Raw genomic sequence first — 21753 nt, 5'->3', positions numbered from 1 at the left:
GCAAATTTCATTTATTATTATTTTTATTATCTTCTACGGCAGCTTCTGCAAGATGCACATGGGCGCATCAGGGATTTAGGTACACGAGCAGCACGCAGAACTGCCCTGCATTGTGCGGTTTCCCACAAATTAAGTAGAAAATCATATCCGTGACGAGACGGCATGGCCTTAATATTATCAGTGGGCTTTTCCAGTGTTTTTGGATGTAGCATTTGCAGTCAAATCGTGAGACGTAACTTCTCAGCTAATTACCACTGTGTTGACTCATTTGTATGTGCTGTATTTTCCCAGTCAGATAGAGAAAAATGATTCAGAAATCTCAGAATCTCAGTATAGACTATTATTTCTTTAGATAGGGTCATTTTAAATAAAACTTTTTTGAATTGACAAATTGAAAATTAAGTAGAAATAAAAAATGAAATTAAAATTTGAAACATAATAACCTTGGTTGTAATGACTAAAGCAGCTTTCACTTTCTTTAGTCTATGTTTGAGTGGAGATGAAAAAGCAACAAATAATGTCAACAGAACGCAATAAGAATTGAGTTGAAGGAGAGTTTTGTCTTCATACACCTATGCTTTATGCATATGCTTTCATTCTGAAAATACTTTAAAGTTTGTTCAGCAGGATACTAATCATAAAATATATATATGGAAGGCAACAGAGGTGTTTTTGTTTCATTTATATTGACAAACTTTTTTTTCTTAGTTGTGAAGTTTAAAAATAAGCTTAAAATATTGATGTTGAGTTTACGGTTACAATTTTAACTCAGATTCATGAACAGATTCACTCGGACTCGACTCGGACTCGGCCTGTTATGGACTCGGTCTTGAGTCCGACTCGGCCCCTTTTGGACTCGGACTCAACTCAGACTCAATTGTTTAAATACTCGTACTTGACTCGGACTCAACTAAGGTGGACTCGAACCCAACACTACGTTTTACTTATTATAACCTCTATCTAAAAATCACCTTAAAAACCTCGTGTGATTACAACCTCATTTTGCTCGATTTTGGTGCTCCCCACTGGACATTTCACCTGAAAACTGCAGCCAAACGTGTAATGAAGCATGTAATTTCAGTTTTGCAAAAATGTTGCAACTGTTCACTTACATTTCATGAGACAAGGCTGTTTATGTGTAAGGAATCACAGGTATATAATTGGAAATGAGTTTTGTGAAGGAATCTTCCTTTTATAATTATAGTGTACAGTTTTTAATTCTTGCTGATCCGAGGAACAATTTTTACATATTTTACAAATACTGTATTAGCCAAGTAAGTCAAGTTTGTCCATTCTGAAACAAACAGAATAGCTAAAATTCTCATTGTTTCCTGAACATTCCCCTTGCCTCCTATTGGTCAAAAACTGATAGTCCCTCCCTAGACTCACGCTGTTGGTTGAACCAATGTTGGAGTGTTTACACTTGGAGAAATCAACCTATGAGTGGCGTACTTCCAGTTGTTTCTGCTTATTAACCAGGGATCTGATGTAGTTTTTAATGTATTTATTTATGGCAAAAACTACACACTTCACCTTTAAGCATTTGTGCAAACCTGTGCTAATATAATGTAATCCATTTAGCTTTAGTCGTTTAATTGGTTTCTAATTATTTTATTTATTTAGCTAGTTAGGTTAATTTCTTGGATCAGTCAATGCCCTACCTGTGAGACACATTGCTGATTAAACCTTGATTGCAGGCGAGGACTGCTATGCATTATTAATGAAGTCAGGATAATTGTCAGATTTTATGACATGGGGAGAGGTAGAAATTGGTTCCTTGGTCAGTTTGAGGAATGATGAGTATTTGCCCACATCGCTGATGCTGATGGTCCAGCATTAGTCATGCCGTCCTGCACTCCTGGCCTGTGACAGAGCTAATGATAGTCATTTTGTAGTGTGACCATGCACTGGAAAGCATTTATAGTGGCATAAAATATCAGAAAATTTGAGTCCTGCACTTTCCACACTTCATTCCATTTAGCTGTTGTCTACCATTTAAATAGATGTGTAGAATAATTCAGAATAAGGTGTGTGTTATTTGCTGGATGAAAACACCATAATCATCTGTTTCAGGTAAATTTCATACAGTAGATGCTTGTTTTCCATGCGGCTTAATAATAAAGCAAATACTTACTTTGTTCATATTAGAGCTGGCAGAAGGTTGTAAAAAGGCCATTTTAAAATAGCAGGATAGAAAACAGTGGCTTAGAGAGCCTAGAGAGCTACCTACATGTGCAACATTCTTAGGGGCCATTCACCAAGACACTTTTGTGTCTGTATGCGCTGTTTTTCCATTTTTTTTCCCACCACATGCACCACATCTTGCTGTTTTTCAGACACATTTTTAAGAAGTAGAATAAATTTAAAACAAACCTCAACCCTTAAAAATGATCTCAGAACACCAGCATTCTGTTCTATGCGTTGCGCTGTGTCTTGCAAAAATGTGTTTATTCTGAACGGCCCCACAAGCATCTTATGTGCACTCCTGATTTAAAGGTTGTTCCAAAAGTTGGAAACAAAATTATGCTGCCTAAGATGGCTAGTTGCATGTATCCTCCATGGATAAAGCAAGCCCAGAGCTAATTTTCACCCTAGATTGTGGATGCAGACAAGGAAATATTGATTATAAATATATCCATATGGTTCCATCTAATACAATTTTTTACCGTTGTGCATTTTGTTGTGCTTAATAGACAATCAAATTTCTATTTTAGTGGCATGTTATTATACAGCATAGTCAAATTTCTTGTTTGCACTTGTGAGTGACTGTTAAAGGGTTGTTGCATACAGTATAAAGATCATTTTAAATTCTTAAAGGTTTCATGAGCAATTTCAGTCATTTTGATAATTTCACCATTTTGCTAACTTCAACCATACTCCCTCTCCAAAACCCTGCCCTCCAAAGACATGTCAGCCAACTCGATGTCTGCAAATTTGAATGTGTAATATGATTCACATTCTGATTTGTTTGTTTTATGATAGGCTAAAAAGGTGTATGCTACTCCCCTGACTATTTTTTGCTGTTTACAGAGCCTAGAACTGTCAGAATGACAGGTGTGATTTCTCAGGACATCATTTTAGTGATATCTGTCAGGTACTAAGGATATTTTATGTGAGTGATCCATCACTCCAGAGAATCTATTTTAACTGCTCTAGAGTCCATTGATGGTGGAATTCACAGCTCTCCAGTCCACACTTGGGCTGGTTTGAGGCTGCACAGCTGTTGAAACCCATTTCATGAAGCTTCCACTGAATAGTTGTTGACTTTGCTTCCGGAAGCTGTTTGGATCTCAATATGGAATGATGAAACCAAAGATTGACATTGTGTCGACTCCTTATGTTTGAGTAGTCAGAGATGATGTGCTGTGATTTGGTGTGGTTCACCACTTCACAGCTGAACTGGTGCTCCCTTAGCAATAACAACACCTTCAGTTAACCCTGGGAAGCTCTAACAGGGCAGAAATTTGACTTGTTGGAAAGGTATTCTATGACAGTGCAAAGCAGGGCCAGAAAATAACTGGGCTCAGGGCTAAAAGCCACAAAAAATGAAAAATGCCCCACCCATTTAAATTATGGGTGCAAAACAACCCCCATAGTGCTTTCCTCTGATTTATTTACATCTTACAGATGCTTTTATCCAAAGTGACTTACAAGAGTACTTATTACAGGGACAATCCCCCTGGAGCAACATGGTGTTAAGTGCCTTGCTCTAGGACACAATGGTGGTGGTTGTGGGGATTGAACCAGCAGCCTTCTGATTACCAGTTATGTGCGTTAGTCCACTACACCACCACATTTATTTTATCTCTTGTCTAACATTTGATATAGTTCATTTTATTTTGTTCTAGCCTTGTTAGGCCTTTTTAGTTATGGGCTTATTGCCACTCGAGACACTGTTAAGATCCATTGTTAGTAGATTAGTTCACTGGTTTCATTACTACACACTAGATACTACACATTACTATAACTAGATACTGCACAACAAAGGGCTACTAGAAAACTAGATTATTGATCTGTTCACTGTAATCACCGAATGTAAACACTCCCCCAAAAAATGTTTTAACCTTAAAAATATGCTTTTTGTTATAATTAACCATGTGGATTTATTTAAAGTCAAAATAAAAAAAAACATTATTTTTCATTACTAAATCAGTCTGAATACATTAGAATAGAACAACAAAAATATATATATATATATATTTAAATTGTCAGATCAGGTAGAATTACTGTAGCTATTCAAGGTAAAAACAGCACATTCTCACTTGATACAGCAGTTAAACAGCAATTCAAAGCAGTTATCAAAATATCAAAAATGATATCTACAGTAACCTTACAGTTGAAAGTAGAGCCATAAAATCTAAAATATTTTTATTTATTTTTTTTACCTCACAAAAGGAACTCTTGAGGGTAAAAAAATACCCCCTAAAAATCAATTCTATAGGGAAAATATTGCCCAATAATAATAACAATAATAATTCTGACCCTGTTGCAAAATTTGATGGTTGTGTGCTTAAATTTTCACGTTACAATAACAATGGATGGGCTAGAAAGGCTAAATCCACTAATTAAAAAGGGTGTCCATTTACTTCAGCTCATGTAGTGTACTGCATCAGCAGGGCGTGGAGTTTACAGAGGACTTATGTATTTACTTTGCGTCATTCAAATATAGGTTTTGAGAGCACCTTCAGCGAAGTGAAGCAAAAGCACTGTGTTTCTGGCTTAGGAATAAATAATAATATAATAATAATAATTTAAGGTTAAAAAAAAAAAAAAAAAAACAATTCTGGCTGCTGCACCAATAATTGCATTGCACTAACAGGGGGTTATTCATGTATCTGCCTTGGGGGAATTCACTATTAAGTGCCTGTTGTAAACAATGTTAGAGCTAGCCAAACTAATCAGTACTGCATTAGGCTTGGTTGATAGTTATGGACAAACATCTTAACAAAACAAAGGCCTAAAAATAAGCTTATTTCCCAGGGGAAATATGTTCACTCAGAATTCATTACATCTTTTATTAAATAATTTGAAATGCACATATTTGAATGCAAAGGAGTTGTTTTGTCCAGTTGCACAATAATAATGCTGTTTTAATTATGATCTGTTTAGTTACTAGCTTTAGATACTTTCTTAACCTGAAGAGTGTGTTTTATTTAGAACAGTACCAGAGAGAGTATGTGGAGGATATGTTCGACATGGCGACTATAGAAAATAACTCTCATCTTCAAGTAATAAAGCTAATCGCTTTATTTTGCAAAGTCTTCACCTTGTCTTTGCAACAGTCCTTATTCTACAACGATATGTTTTAACCTAATTTGACCTAAATAAGCCTAGATTATGATGTTTATCACATTTTATCAATTATTTTAATGCCCATTTTTATCAGATTCTATTGGTGATTTGACATACAGTAGTCCCAAAAAGTGTTTGGCCTCTTAAGGCATACTCGATATGCCTGTAGTGATGTAGTGATGTCAAAAGTGCCGGTACTTCGGTATCAAGTCAATACTAAAATAAAAAAGACGTCACAATGCAGTGTTTCTGCAGTACTGGTAGTACCAAGCACTGACTCAATTCAGACCCAGCGTGCATTTGAAAACTGGACACACGACCACTTTCAAATGCTCAAATATTTTGAGTGTGTGCTCTGTTACTCCTTTTATACTGAAATGCACAATTAATCAAATTAAAATCATAATATGTCCTAGTGTAATTATTAAACCGCAAAAGACTGCAATCTTAGTCTGTATGAGCTATGTGTTTTAAATTAATTACTGAAATTTTGGTTTTGTGACAACACTACATGCCAGTATGAATTTCTTTGCATTAGATAAAATACTGAACCAAGTGGTATCTAAAAAATATATATATACTTGTCTTTGTGCTTGTGCTATTAATAAATTCCACTTGATATGGTATTTGAACTAATGCAATGACATTTGTGTGTGTGCGTGTGCGTGTGTGTGTGTGTGTGTGTGTGTGTGGGCAGGTTTAAGTGGTTTACGAGGAAATTTTTTTAGGTTACAAACTGGTAATTACAAGGGTATTTTGCTATAAATTTGGCTTATGAGGACATTTCTAGTGTCCCCATAATTCAAATCACTTAAAAAACATACTAAATGATGTTTTATTGAAAATGTAAAAATGCAGAAAGTTTTTGGTGAGGATTAGGTTTAGGGGTAGGGTTAGGGGATAGAATCTATAGTTCATACAGAACAAAAATCATTATGTCTATGGAGAGTCCTCATAATGATAGCTGCTCCAGCGCGCACGCGCGCGCGTGTGTGTGTGTGTCAAAATAACTTGGGGACACTCTTTGTTCTTAAAGCAGAAGCATCAAACAAACAGTTCTGGAGATTCTAGGAGATTCTAGAGGTGTGCTTGCATAACAAGAAAATATCTGCCAGAGGCCAATGCCAAGATGGCCGCTAAACGGACTCAGCTTGCTCAAAAAGGATTCGGATAATATTCAGTACTAAACCATCATACAGGATATGCTGCAAGAATGTAATTTTGACATAAGTACATGTACAGTGTTGTACTTTTGCTGCAAGTACATGTACAGGGTTGTAGTTTTCCCTGTTTCCAGTACAAATTAACACACACAAGAGAATATCAGAGAATCTTTCAACATACTGTAGAGCAAAACATTAAACTTTAAAGAGTGCCAACATACAGTAGCAACTTCTCTTTAAATGTTCTATATGTATTGTGCACAATGACATGACAGAGACATCAGTGTCTTGGCCGCAAGCTCTGAAAGAGGAATGTGGCAGTTTAGACGTCACATTGATTACACTGGAAGATTCACAGGCCTTCTCTGCTCTCTGCAGCACTCTCTTTTCATGTCCTGTTGGTGCCCCAGAAGACATGTCCAAAGAAAAAAAAGAATGAATATACCCCCTTCTAAGGGGCGTTTTATTATTTTAATACAACGCCACTTTATAGTGACATCAGTCAGTACAGAAGAGTATAGTGGATTGTTGCTTTGAAAGAAATGCAACCTGCATCCTCAGCATTTCCCTTTTGCATTGTATGTTAATTGGCTGTCATCAGTTTTGTGTTTTATGACTTTTGTGTGGCACTTGAGGAAGTGATTAGACACAGTAGTTGCCAAACGCTGAAGTGTCTAGATTCAGCCTATTTCACATCAATCATTAATTTCATCCTGTTTCACGCAGGATTCACAGGACATGACTGCTTCACGCCGGTTAAGTGCTGCACTTCCAACCCATGTGATACGAAGGGCACCTCCATGTGTGAAGAGCAGGGGAGCAGTTTCAAGTGCCTGTGTCACCATGGCTATATGGGTCGGTTTTGTGAAACTTCCATCAGTTACTGCGTAGAAGGACTGTGTCTTCATGGATCAAATTGTGTGGATCGCCCTCAGGGGTTCACATGTGAATGTTTGCCTGGTAAGGCCCGATTGCCTTGACAATGGCCTTTCTAACAGTTTGCCAGTTCTTCTTTCCACAACTCAACTAATGCTTCCATTTAACCCCCACCTGGTTTTCATCTCTGTTTAGGGTTAACAGGGCGATTCTGTGAGGTAAACATTGATGACTGTCTGGATAAGCCCTGTGGTGCGCTCAGTATCTGTAAAGATGGTATCAATGCCTACGATTGTTTCTGTGCGCCTGGGTTTATCGGTAAGTCCACCACAAGCAATTTTCCAGAGCAATTTTTTCTTTGCCCAGTTTTTGAACATTCAATTCCCCTCTGTGCAGCTGCGTTTAAAAAGGTCTACGGCCTCAACTCTGCCCCTGTATTGTAAGATATTAGTTTACCGTCTGCTTATCAAGAGGAATTTCCTAAACTGCATTACCTTGCCATCGCATCTTGGCATCCATTTGAACAAGCAGAGAGGAGTGATTTTTTTTTACACACCGCCTCATTATTAGCTGTGGGTTATTTTATTTGAAGGGACATCAGAGGCCCCTGTATGTCAACAGCGAGCACATCCTTAATGAAGTGAACCTTTCCCCTTCTTTTCAAGGTAATAACTGTGAGATTGAAGTAAATGAGTGTCTTAGTCAACCCTGTCAGAATGGAGCCTCCTGCTCTGATGAGCTTAGCTCCTTCAGCTGTCTTTGCCCTGCCGGAACCACAGGTACACAATTCCCTCCCTGCTGTCAGAGTTTCACAGGCTGAATTTGGGAGACAAATTGTCTAAGATGATGTAATGAGTCACAAATTAGAAGGAATAAAATGATTACTGGGAGTCAGGAGTTTAGTAAGGTTTGACATGCATGAAAGACTATGGCTTAAAGGAGTTGGTCTCACTTTATATTAGGTGTCTTTAACTACTATGTACTAACATTAAAATACATGCAATTCAAATTTCTGTATTGTATCACATTTGCTGTTACTGAGGTTGAGGTACAGGTAGATTTAGGAGTAGGACTAGAAGTGGGGGTTAGGGATTAGGGTAAGGGTTAGGGTAGAGTTAGGTTAAGGGTTGGGGTAATGTTAAATGTGTAACTAGAGATGTACTTAAAAGCAGGTACGCAATGCAACAACACATAAATACATGATAAGTACATTGCATCAAATGCATATAAAGTGAGTCCAAGTAGTTAGTTCACCCAAAAAAATGATTGTTCTGTCATTATTTACTCACCCACATGTTGTTTCAATCCCATATGACTTCATTTCTTACGTGGAACCCAAAAAGAGGTGTTAAGAAGAATGTGAGGGAGATAGCCTCAGTCACCATTCACTTTCATTGTATGAAAAAAAAAGATGCAATGAAAGTGAATGGTGACTGAGGCAATGATTCATTCTGCCTAACAAATCCTTAAATGTTCCACAAAACAACATTAGGGTGAGTAATGATAAATGATGACAGAATTTTCACTTTTGATTGAACTATCCCTTTTAATGTAGTTTTGAAATGTTGACCTGTCAAACAAAAACTACACACACGATACTCATTCAAGTGAATTGAAAAAAGCCAAAAAATGTGCTTCAGATTAAATAAAACAAGTTTTTCTTTAGTTTATGCAGAAAGTTTAAATCAGTTAATAGCTTGTCTACTATTTTACGAACTTAAAGGTGAAGTGTATCATTTCTGTGCCACTATAAATTATCAAATGTAATTGCAAAACAATGACTGTTTCCGAACAGTTTTCCAAACAGGTTTCTTTTGCGCCATTTATTGAGCTAGAAGTTGACATTTCGGACTAATCAAATAAAAAGAGTTATATTTTGAAAATGTCACAGTACACAATTTACACTCTTTGGGAAGTAACCTATGAATGGATACTAAAAGGTGTTGCTCCACATTAAACTGAGACCGAAAAATAGTATTGTTATATAGAAAAAGTGACACACTTCACCTATTAGGAGATATGGTCATTTAGTTTGTCTCCTGTCAAGTTAACACACAACCTTTTAAAAACAAGGGGCAGCGTTAGATCTTGTCCAACCACATTAGATGTCTATTTCAATAGCTGTTTCCACTTATTTCCTGCATATTCATGCAAATTGGAAAGGAAATAGGCCCATTTGGTGGTATGAGCTCCTCAAGCTCAGCATATATTTTAGGAATCTCCTGCCCAACAAAATGTAAATTCATCTATTTTCATTTCAAAGCAGGAGATGTATTGCTCGAAGGATTAAAAAGGATTTTAGATTTGTTTTTACTTTTATTCTGCAATTCTTTGTGCGGCGAAAACTTTAGCTTATAATTGGTTGGCATGGGAATTTCTATGACACATCTTATTTTATTCTCTCCTTTGTCTCCATATCTTTCTCAATTTTCAGGCAATTTATGTGAAATCAACATAGATGAATGCCAGTCATCTCCATGCATGAATAATGGAACATGTTTGGACCTTTCAGATGGCTTTAAATGCATCTGTCCTTCTGGATTCACCGGTGTGTGTGGCCTCATCGGACATGTCTTACATTACAGCAATTACAGTGCTTGCAAGGTAGCACTGTATGGATAATCTGAAATTCCTTGTGCCTGCCCTATATATACACAGAGTATTTTGTAATGCCATCATAGTTATTAGTGCAATCAATCAATGTAAGCCTATATACTGTATATATATATGTAGAGGTTTACATTGATTGATTGCTCTAATAACTATGATGGCACAACAAAATTTGCACACTGAATTGTGAATGGTCTTATCTTTTTATATATACATACATTGATCCATTTCTGGCCACCTTTACACTGCACAGTTACTTATGTGTGAGAGGCTCTTAGTGTCATGAAAACAGCTCATTTACAACTTTAAAGAAATAGTGCACCCAAAAATGAAAATTCTCTCATCATTTACTCATCCTCATGCCATCCCATATGTGTATGACTTTCTTCTGCTGAACACAAATTAAGATTTTTAGAAGACTATATCAGCTCTGTGACTTTGACTTTCACATTCAGCCACCTACTGGTCGGGGCTGGTCAAAGGTGCAGATTGTTAGTAAAAAGGACGTATTATGATTTTGATCTGTTTCTCACCCACACCTATCATATCACTTCTGAAGATATGGATTTAACCACTGGAGTCATATGGATTACTCTTTTGCCTCTTTTTTTGCCATTTTTGGACCTTGTGAGTTCTGGTCACCATTCACTTGCATTGTATGGACCAGCAGAGCTGAAATATTCTTCTAAAAATCTTCATTTGTGTTCAGCAGAAGAAAGAAAGTCATACACATCTGGGATGGCATGAGGGTGAGAAAATTATAAGAGAAATTTCATTTTTGGGTGAACTATCCCTTTAACATTGCTCTTCTGCTGCCTTGCAAGCACTTGTATTTCCCTCAGGAAATGAAAATATAGTTAATACATTATTACACTGAATAGCTTTCCATTTGTTTATTAATTCATTAGCTTTATATTGTTTATTTGTTTAACTCTATTGCAATGTAGCACTTTATGCAAATGTAAAACTAGTACTTGTATAACAAGGCACATAGAAAGCCAATAAAAGAGCAAAATTCTGGGAAGATAAAAAAAAAAAAAAGTAATACAGGATTTAAAGGCAAAAAAAGGACACCACTCTTCAAGAAAAAGCTACAACTATTTTAGGGTCATGTGTAAAAATAGGGACCCATCTAGTCATGTTATTGCAATCTAGGTTTCATCTATACAGTTGCAAAACCTAGTGAGCTGCCTACGTAGGCAGCATTTCAAGGATTCGTAGGCAGGCTCCAGATGCAAAAGCTGTTCCAGAGGTTTTAAGATACTTTCTTTGGCCAATTTGTAGGCCAGCTTGCACGCATTCTTGTTGAAGGCAATTCTTTAATGCATTGTGTCAAGCTCAGTGAAAAAATAAATAAATGTAAGATATTCTTGAGTATATTCAAAAGTATTGATAGAAAATAGTTTAATCTATTAAAATGAACTATTTTAAAGAATATTTGTGTATGTTTTACAATTATTAGAGCAGGCTATTGCAGTGTGACGAGGAGGGCGTGGCCTGGCCGTAAGGATGGACGCCTGGCACTGAATTACCCCAGTCAGCCGAGAGAGGGATAAAGAGGAGCCGGAGATGCCAGTTTGAGAGAGAGAGAGAGATGCATGCAACCGACGAACGTGTTCATTCTGCGTTGGGCCGGGAAGGCCAACAGTATGAGCGACACACGGAGCTGTGTATGTGTGTGTGTGTGTGTGTGTCGGCGAGTGTGTGCTGAAAAGCAGTTTTGTGTTCTGTCCAAGTGAAAATGTGTGTAATTAAAATCTTCCTGGTGAACAGTTCACGGAAGACTTTAATTACACACATTTTCACTTGGACAGAACATAAAACTCTCTCTCTCTCTCTCTCTCTCTCTCTCTCTCTCTCTCTCGATCGATCGAACTCGAACTCGAACTCGAACTTGAATGGGGTAATTCAGCGGCAGGCGTCCATTCTTACATCCTGGCCACATCCTCCTAGTCACACACGGGATTAGCTTAGCAACATGCTAACGCCAAACTCTGTTGAAATCAACTGTAAGTCGAGTCACTTGTGTTTCACACAAGGTACGCTATTTGTATGGTGCATGGAGTTTTTACCTATGTAGTGCTCCAAATCAGTCACTTATGAGGTTCCATTTCCTTGCTCCCTTAGAAGGCAGCAGGCCAAGTAAGGAGTAGGTGACAGGCAGCTCATTAGGATTTGGAATAGAGCATGTGTCTCAGATGTTTTTGGAGAGACACTTACTTTAGCAACCTCACATGATGCATGATAACTTTTTTTCTTCTTTGTATTGTGTATAAAGGTCCTGATTGTTCACTGGATGTCGATGAGTGTGTCTCATATCCCTGTAAGAATGGAGGCACCTGCATTGACCAGCTGGGTAATTACTACTGCCGATGTGTGGCTTCATTTAAAGGTAATGAAGTTTGAGGGACTGGGGTGAAGAAAAGCAAAGTTAATTAACTTAAGAGAGCATTCCTCTCATCTGTCTGAACTCATGCAGCCAGCACAGTCACATCAAGACATCTTCATTGACCACAACCAATGATTAAATAAAAATAATTAAATAATAAAGCAACTAGCCACAAGAGCCTGTACGTTACATGGATTTTACCATGGATAATAACAACTCTTACTCATGGTAAATTCACTGTAATGCACTGCATTTATTAAGATTTACAGTATTAAGGTGATAAATAACAAATAAATACATTTTAAAAACTTTTTTAAAAACTAAAAGGCTACGCATTACAGTGATTTGACCATGGTAAAGAACAACCCTAAATCACTATAATGCACTGGATTATTAAAATGTTTTATTTTATTTTATATTATACAAAATTATAATAATTAATATTATGAATTTAATGCTAGTTATAAATTATTACATTATATATTATTAATTATACTGTATTATAATATACAATTAATTTATTAATATAATAATAATGAATTCTTTATTTATTAAAGAATAATAAATAATTTCCACAGTTAAGAACACCCCTTACTCATGGAAATATAACTGTTATGCACTGCATTTATTAATATAATACATTAATATAATTAACACAATTTTGTTTTTACATTTTTAACAACTTGAGGCTACAGTGATTTTATTACGGTTAAGAACACCCCTTACTCATTGTACAAATTGGAAACTACAAACACATGGGGGATCTGGTTTCAGCAGGCTGCTTTATACTTTCTTTTGTAATTACATGTCAGGAATGATTGGAGACAGAAAACTAATATTTAGTCAGATAAAACCAGTTAATAACCCATTTCATTCAATTTTAGGATGACGTTGACTTCAAAATTGGGGCTTGCATTCATGCACACATTATTCGGGTTCAGTTCATTATAATAGAGTGTTCTAGGATAATTGGCTGGTAGAATCAAACCCTAATGTCATGATAGATTCCCTTTAGACGACTGCGCTGTTGGACATGTTATTCTGAACAGGAAACTACTGAAATCTATCAAGTGTGTACACACGCCTGGTTTACACTGCTATATAATGTCCATTATTGGCTTTGAGCTGTTGTGTTTTGCGTATGTATGATACTCAGCTGGTCAATTCAAGACACAGAACTCAGCTCATCTAAAATTGATCAGATGGCTTAATCATTGCTACTTATATTCAAACCGAGATCCACACTTCCATTAGACAAGCAAAATAGGTTGTCAGAGATAATGATGATATTGGTTATTCTGTTTTGAAATCAAGGAAAAAGGGAACACCACATCAATAGCCTCATGTGCTAAAACATACACATAGCGTGTACAGAATGTGCAGTGAGGCTCGGAAGCTATACAACAACATTAACCTGTATATTACACAGCCATCCTGTAAATGAATTCATGGCGACCACCTAACCAACAATGCCACGTGTGTAATTATGCAATCCAAAGCATGCCATTTATATTCATTGGATTTTTTCTCACCTATTTGTCACCTGTTGTGCCAGTTTGTTAATTTCTGTGTTTGATTTACACAAATCCTGTGCCAGTTTATGTTTTTATTCATTTTACATACCCTGCTGGTGACCAGCATTAATGGCCAGTTTTTCTTAGTTGCCAGTTGTTTGTGTGTTTTGGGCATTTCAAGCAAGTGACCATTATTGCTGCACTGATCATGCAACAATAACCAGCTTGTTCCGTAACAGACCAGTAATGCCCATCTACACCAGTTAAAACCATCTTGGAATTGAAGTCCAATGTTTATTTTTATTTTTTCATCAGGGTAAAAACCAGAAAATGGAAGTGATAGGGCCTCATTTAAGGTTTAATGTGAAAATAGAGAACTTTACAGTGATTAGTCTTGAGGATGTTTAGAGTAAAAAACAGAAAGTTTACTTTTTTTTGTTGCCGTTGTTGATGGAATCTTATGTTTTGTGCTGTATTTGGAATTTCAGGGATGAACTGTGAGTTTCTTCCCTGTGAGGCTGTTAATCCGTGTGAGAACGGGGCAGAGTGTGTGGAGGAGGCAGATTCAGTCCTCTTCCCTCTGGGATTCCGATGTCAGTGTCGTCGGGGGTTCACAGGGCCCCGTTGTGAGATCAACATAGACGAGTGCAGCTCCAGCCCCTGTTTGCATGGCTTCTGTTACGATGGTAACTACTTATTTTTTGGCCTTAAACCGCAAAACTCAAAATAAGAGAAGTTGAGGCCAAAAGTCACAAAAAAACTCTCAAGATCTCAAGATAGCAGGGATTTATGTCATTCAGAATGCCTTTTAAAGGGGGCCTGGGTAGCTCAGTGGTAAAGACACTGGCTACCACCCCTGGAGTTCGCTAGCTCAAATCCCAGGGTGTGATGAGTGACTCCAGCCAGGTCTCCTAAGCAACCAAATTGGCCCGGTTGCTAGGGATGGTAGAGTCACATGGGGTAACCTCCTTGTGATCGCTATAATGTGGTTCGTCCTCGGTGGTTGCTGCAGTGGATGGCGTGAAGCCTCCACACGTGCCATGTCTCCTTGGCAACTTGCTCAACAAGCCACATGAGAAGATGAACGGGTTGACTGTCTCAGAAGCAGAGGCAACTGGGATTCGTCCTCCACCACCCGGACTGAGGCGAATCACTACACGACCACGAGGACTTAAAAGCACATTGGGAATTGGGCATTCCAAATTTGGGAAAAAAAAAACAAAAAACAATTTGTTCCCTTAATTTGATTTGAGGGGGCAAACAGCATACAGAATTACAATTTTAATTTGACTTAAAAGAAGTACAATTAAAATGGATTGAAATTCAAAGAAAGTCATAAAACTGCTGCAAGTGTAGTTTTTAATAATACTACAGTGTCTAAACAGATAAAATGTGTTCTTTAATATTACAGAATAAATAGGCATAATTAGTCAAAATTACTCAGTAAATTCCTCTTCCTGTCACTCAAATTCCAATTCCAACAAATTCAATGTGGGGCATGGCCAATTCAATTCAAATTCCACCTTATGAATTGAAGGGGAGCCACTTCTTAAATTCTGAATATTGCCCAACACTGATACCAGGCAAGATATCAATCAATGTTTAAGTCAACTCATCAACTCATAAATGGCCTTGAATGGAACACACAGCACAATACATTTCCATTCAACCTCATTAGCACACAGGTACACTAGAGAGCACTATGTGTGATGCAAAGGTGCTGTTAGTTTTGTTCTTTGACAGTCCTGGCCTCGTCAGGCAGTGACTTAGTTTAATAAGCATTTTTATGAGACAAGAGTTACTCCATTCACTCTGACCAGGCCACAATTGCTCTGGTGTGCTGACTGTGCACTTGATGAGTGTCTTGCTCCAGCTGTACGAGCGGATCAGTTAGGCATAAATGCTGCTCTGTAATTTGAATAATGGATGATAAATGACAGAGTTAAATACAGTCAAAGCCCAAGGCAGGGTGTTGTTCTCCCTCAGCAATCCAATAAGCTGTTTTTGCCCTTTTGTGTTGCATCTCCTGAATAAATCATAAAAAAATAAAAAAGCCATAGATCAAAAAAAAAAAAAAAAAAAAGAAAAGTTGTCGGTTAAGGATTACAGATTACAGATTTATTTTTTATTTTTTTAAATGAAATGTTTTATTTCTTTATATATATATATATATATATATATATATATATATATATATATATATATATATATATATATATATATATATATATATATATATTATTATTATTATTATTATTATTATTTATAAGAACTTTAAAAATCTAAGCTTAAATAGCTTGATGTTGATGTGTATGTTTTGTTATCTGGGTCTGTTTTAGAAGTTTTGTGGGAAATGTTTAATTGATGAAGTAAATTATAATTTATTGCTCATAACCTTCCAAAATGCTTAATAAACAGACTCTTTACTAAGGGTTGTTTACTAAGCCTGAGAGAACAGAAGTTACATCCATTTCAAGCAACACTGTCTGTGAGTTTGGGATGGGACTGTCTGTTTGGACCAGTCAAAGGGGAGTGTTTGGGAAACTGTTTGACAACAGTCATTATTTTTGCGACTTAGACGTAGGACCACCCTGAATATTAGAATTTATTCTTTGACTTCAAATATATACATAAAATAGTTTTAAAAATGCATAAATTCTGATTTCTGAAAGTGTGAAAGAACTGTTTGAATGCGTCGCTTCTCTGATGTTAAGGAAAATTTGGTAAAAAAAATAATAAACATTTTTATTGAGGCCCACCCATAAGTAATTTCCTGGCTACGCCCTTGGGTGACACACATCGCTGTTTACACCTGGTCGCTTAAAGGCATCTCCTGTGACCACTTGTGATTGGATTTGTTGGGGAGGGTCTCTGTTTCATGATGACATACATAAATCACTATGTCAGTGTGTTTCTGCATGATATTAAAGCACAACAATGTCAAGACAAAAAAAAAAAATAAAAAGGCACACAATTTCTCCCAGATGCATCTGAAATTTTATCTAAGCACAAAAGCAACATTTCGAGCAGAATCGTCTGTTATTTTAGTGGATTACCTGTATTAACCTGAGCTGCAGATGTTTGTGCTTCTCATAAGTCTGAAGAAGATACGTGAAGTTCTCATGTTTGTGTATGTATCCGCTTTTTTCATTTTCCGATCGGACGGTTATTTCCTTTTAAACCAATCGTAAACTCTTGTTTTAGCACAGCAGTTGGCTGACATATGAGGGGAGGTGCTTTGCTGCTGCCGGGATGCATTCAGGACTTATTAGCGTTTACACCTCAAATGCGATGCGGTCATATGTGTTTTTGACCACATTCATATGTTTTTTATGATCCAATCACAAAACGTTTTAGACCACGTTTAGACCTGTATTTAGCGCTGACCACCAAAAACTTATCTTAATACCAGGTGTTTTAAATTCAATACAGTTTTAGAAAACATAATGTAGTTGGCTTGTCAATCATTTATTTGAGTAGTAAAATTTTACTTCCATGAACAAAATGGTTGTTGTCATTGCAATGACACTCAGACTTGACTTTCAAACTGTGTACTGTTTTTTATTTGTTTAAGAGGCTCTAAACTCTTCCCTCCAAGTAGCAAAATCAGTGTTTCTAATTCAACCCATGTTGTCCATTATCCATTTGTCCAGAGTTTAAAAACTCTATTGATAACAGTTTTCTGACCAGCTCACTTTAGGTTTCAGCATTATAAACACACGAATGATATGCTTCCGTTCTGTCGTTTTTACTGTTTTCAGAGCAGGCAGAACTAATCAGATCCCAGTCCACTCCATATTGAAAGTACAATATATTTCTTTGTCCTGAAATCATAGCAGCAGTCTTTGTTTTGAGCTTTTACTGAGACAGTCAGACTAATCTTAAACAAAGGATGGTTTCAAGGATTTTAAATGCTGATTATCAGGTAGAATGTGCTTCATGTGTCTAAATTAACAGACACATGTTAACAGACACATGTAAGAAAAAGTGTGTAATTTCTGCACTAGTTTGACGGAATTGCACCACATGCCATTGGTTGATCAAGCAGAAAATCACAGTGTTTACACATTTGTCTGCTCACAAATGGGTTTCTTACAGGTATAGTATAGTATAGAATAGAATAGTATAGTATAGTACAGGACATTACAGGATAGGACAATACTGATGTTGTAGTGTACTGTAGTATAGTACAACTATAAATAAGCAATTTCAGTTATACTTTACTTAAAGTTGTAGTAAAGAATAGTATAGTATTGTAAAGTATAGTACAACTATAAGTCATTATAGTTGTGCAATATTTATAGTTGTAGAATAGTATAGTATTGTATAGTATAGTAAAGTATAGTACAACTATAATTATGCCAATATAGTTATACTATACTTATAGTTGTAGTATAGTATAATCAGGGTTGGGGAGTAACGGAATACATGTAACAGGATTACATATTTAAAATACAAAATATAAGTAACTGTATTCCACTACAGTTACAATTTAAATAATTGGTAATTAGAATACAGTTACATTCAAAATGTATTTTGATTACTGAAGAGATTACTTTGCATTTTATTGTCATTTGTTTCATTTAATATTTAGTCCTTTCTCTAGAGTGGAATACATTTAAAAAGTAACCCTGCCAAACCTGGGTATAATATAGTATAGCAAAGTATACTGTTTTTAAAATGTACTATAGAAATACAATTGTATTGTAATAGTTGTAGTGCAGTATCAAATGTATTATGAAGTATAGTATAGGCCAACTATAAGCAAGCCATTTTAGTTCTACAATACTTTATAGTAAAGTACTGAATTGTGTAGTGCAGCATAGTATAGTATTACACTATACTACACTAGTAACCCATTATACTTGTAAGATACTTATAGTTGTGGAGTAGGATGGAATGGGATGGGATGGGATGGGATAGGATAGTAAAGAATAGGAAAGTATAGGATAGGAAAGGACAGGACAGGATAGCTATTCACAGGTTGACCTCCCGGAAAAGCGTAAACACTGCAGCTTTTCCAGTTATGTGTGCTGCAATACTATAGAGCTTGATTGGACACATTGCCTTTAACGTCAACCAAAAAACATATGGGAAGTGTTTTTTACTCCCTTTAAAAATTTTATACACTTATTTTGCTATCCTAAATGCACAACGATATGTTTAGTTGTGTTTTATCATTTACATTTAGCATTGTTTTTTTTCCCTCCTCTCCGGTCTGCAACCCACCAGTTCAGAACCACTGCTTTAGGCTACTATTTGTCTGGTTACTTGCCATTTAGCAGATTATCCAAACTGACAACCGTAGTTCACTAATTGCACTGTCCTCCCAGAGCAACCTGCCTTGCTCAAAGGCAAGTTGGTGACAGAGATGAGAGACAAATTTGTAACTTAGAAACCAAGTATTCCTCCACTAATTTGATTCAAATCTGCAACCACTCGGTCATCTCCAATTCCAACAAGCTCTGTCAGACCAAGTAAACTTGTTTACTTCCCCCCAGACTGTACTATCAACAGCAGCCCCACACATGTACTCCCACAGGGCCAACCTGCCACACAGGAGGCCTGGAATCTGCAGTGTTTATGTGGGGAGACAGAGAGGGTGTTGTGCTCAGGAGAGCAAGGTGCAGCTCTCGAGCAGCTGGTGTGAATAATACTAGTGCCACTCCAGACCCTGAGCATTTAATGAGAGTAATCTCAGGTACACGTACAAAGACAGAGTGGCAGCATAGATTACGTGGTAAATCTAAGGGATAATGAAGAATCTTGGGACTCAGCGCAAGCCTTGTAATAAATTTGCGCCTGTAAGTACCCACAATTACCTCTGTCACAGGCTGCTGTTTTTGCAGCAGAAAAGCAGGGGATGCATTTCCCCTCAACACCGTTAATGATTAAAGCGTGGGTGGGTCATTAGCTTTGGGTGAGTCAGATAGAATACACAAGACAGTGGACATTGACACGCTTGTAGAATTTGTAAAAAAGACGGCTATACAAACACACATTTTACATTTAATTGGACACACTGTGTTTTCAGCTGCTGGAGTGAATATAAATGGCCATGGAACCACACAAGCAGAGAAAACCCCAATTTTATTGATAAGCTTTAGGAACAAAGGTTTATAAAGGAAATAGAGATTAATTCTTTTGAGTTTTTGGTCTTCAGAGACAGAGTTAGAGCTGCATTTACACTGTAAGCCCTAATGCACAGAACTGATATTTTGACACATACGTTTTTTTTTTTCGTCTCATATGTTTACATTCATTTTGGACATACCAGACTGTAATGCGCAAATAAATGGATTTGTTTTGCGCTTTCCAGTGTGTTTGCACTGGTATTGGTGCGCAGTTCAATAAATGCATATTAATATACATATCACTCTCACTCTTATTGCCATTCCATGAAGGAATTCCCATGCATTTAGTAACTGAGTGTATCTGTTGTGTAACAATTGACTAAAAATCCAGAATTTAGAGAGGAATCTGATACAAGCATTTACATGCAGGTGAGATAATTGTCAGAAATTAACTTTTTTGGGGGGCATTTTAAAACTTTATGAGGGCATATCTTTTCTTACCAACTTCAAAATATACTGTACATCTGTTTATCTCAAATACCTAAATTTTTTATTCAATTAATTTAATCAATTTATTACCATAAATGTTTAACCGAAAACCCTTAAAATGACCCATAAAATTAAATAAACATCTCATTTTATGTGATAATATGTATAAGTAGGCCTAGAATAGAATGTTAAAAACTAATTCAGATGTTGCAAATGTTTGTTTGTCCCCACATTTTGAATTTGAGGGGAAGTTTTGTCCCTTTTAGTGGCATTTATGGAACAAGCCCCCTCTCAAATTTGTACCCTGAGTGAGATGACAGAAACATATCAGATCCATGTGTTTTTGCTGTTTGCATATATGCTACAAGATCCGATCTGTGCCACATACAGTATATGGAAATTGTATAATTGGTTAACAGTGTAAATGTAGCCAGAGATAATTCTTTCAAGTAAACCTGTGTTACAAAAAGGTATAAAAACTGAAGACACCTTGCACATTAATGTCTGTAAAATCTGCCTAATCTTTAGGGTGATTTTTGTTGCATTGAGTTGACTTGCTCTTTTGCCTCTTATGATCTTGCCCAGAAAAAAGACACCCAAGATAAAGATTTTACTTTCAATGTAGTATAATGCCAAGATATATAATATTTGAAATGTCTCTTTAATAGGAAATAATATTTTATATTCTTAAAGCAAATTTTACTCTCTTTGTGTGTTCTCTTTCACAGTTGTGGATGGTTTTTACTGCTTGTGTAACCCTGGTTACGCTGGAATGAGATGTGAGCAGGACATCAATGACTGTGCCAGCAACATGTGTGAAAACAACTCCACTTGTGTGGACCTCCATCTGGTAGGGACAATTAATCATCCACTAACTGTTAGTTCCCATATTCAGTTACTAATGAGACAAAAACAGCGCTTCTAAGAATAATACATATGGATACTTAGTAACTACTAATGTGCCTTAACGTCATAGGTGAATTATGGACCGGGCCAATAGGGGCAGTGCCCAGGGGCCCTTAACTACCAGGGGCCCAGGGAGAGGCCCATCAACATTGACATTTTTATTAGATATGCCTAAATATGTGGGTTTTTAAATACAATTTTTGAGACACTCTTTAACTCTATAACACCATGCATCTAAGCCTCTTCATCATCATCACAATGTGTATGAGATGTCTACTGTCTCCTGGTAAAAGTTTCCAAACACTTCTGGAAGTAGAAGTAATATACTTCTTATTGTAATATAATTTCCAAAATAGCAACCTTCATATTTTGATGCACTCATCTTTTTATGTGAAATCTTTGCTGATTTCGATAAAGTAAAATTAACAACAGCGTTTATA

General features: G+C 36.5%; 1 protein-coding gene across 1 annotated transcript in view; it reads left to right on the top strand.

The window, feature by feature from the left end:
• The window catches only part of eys (eyes shut homolog), a 293123-nt gene that overhangs the window by 72252 nt on the left and 199118 nt on the right, over positions 1-21753 (top strand). Inside the window, exons 12-18 of the mRNA XM_051651752.1 lie at positions 7182-7415; positions 7527-7649; positions 7997-8110; positions 9766-9879; positions 12220-12333; positions 14333-14530; positions 21136-21257. Of these exons, the coding sequence (XP_051507712.1) occupies positions 7182-7415; positions 7527-7649; positions 7997-8110; positions 9766-9879; positions 12220-12333; positions 14333-14530; positions 21136-21257 (1019 nt within the window). The remainder of the gene's footprint in view (positions 1-7181; positions 7416-7526; positions 7650-7996; positions 8111-9765; positions 9880-12219; positions 12334-14332; positions 14531-21135; positions 21258-21753) is intronic.

This window comes from Myxocyprinus asiaticus, chromosome 23 (genome assembly GCF_019703515.2).
Source record: "Myxocyprinus asiaticus isolate MX2 ecotype Aquarium Trade chromosome 23, UBuf_Myxa_2, whole genome shotgun sequence".
NCBI lineage: Eukaryota > Metazoa > Chordata > Actinopteri > Cypriniformes > Catostomidae > Myxocyprinus > Myxocyprinus asiaticus.
Note: the sequence above shows the minus strand (reverse complement) of the source record. Positions and strands in the feature narration are given on the sequence as shown.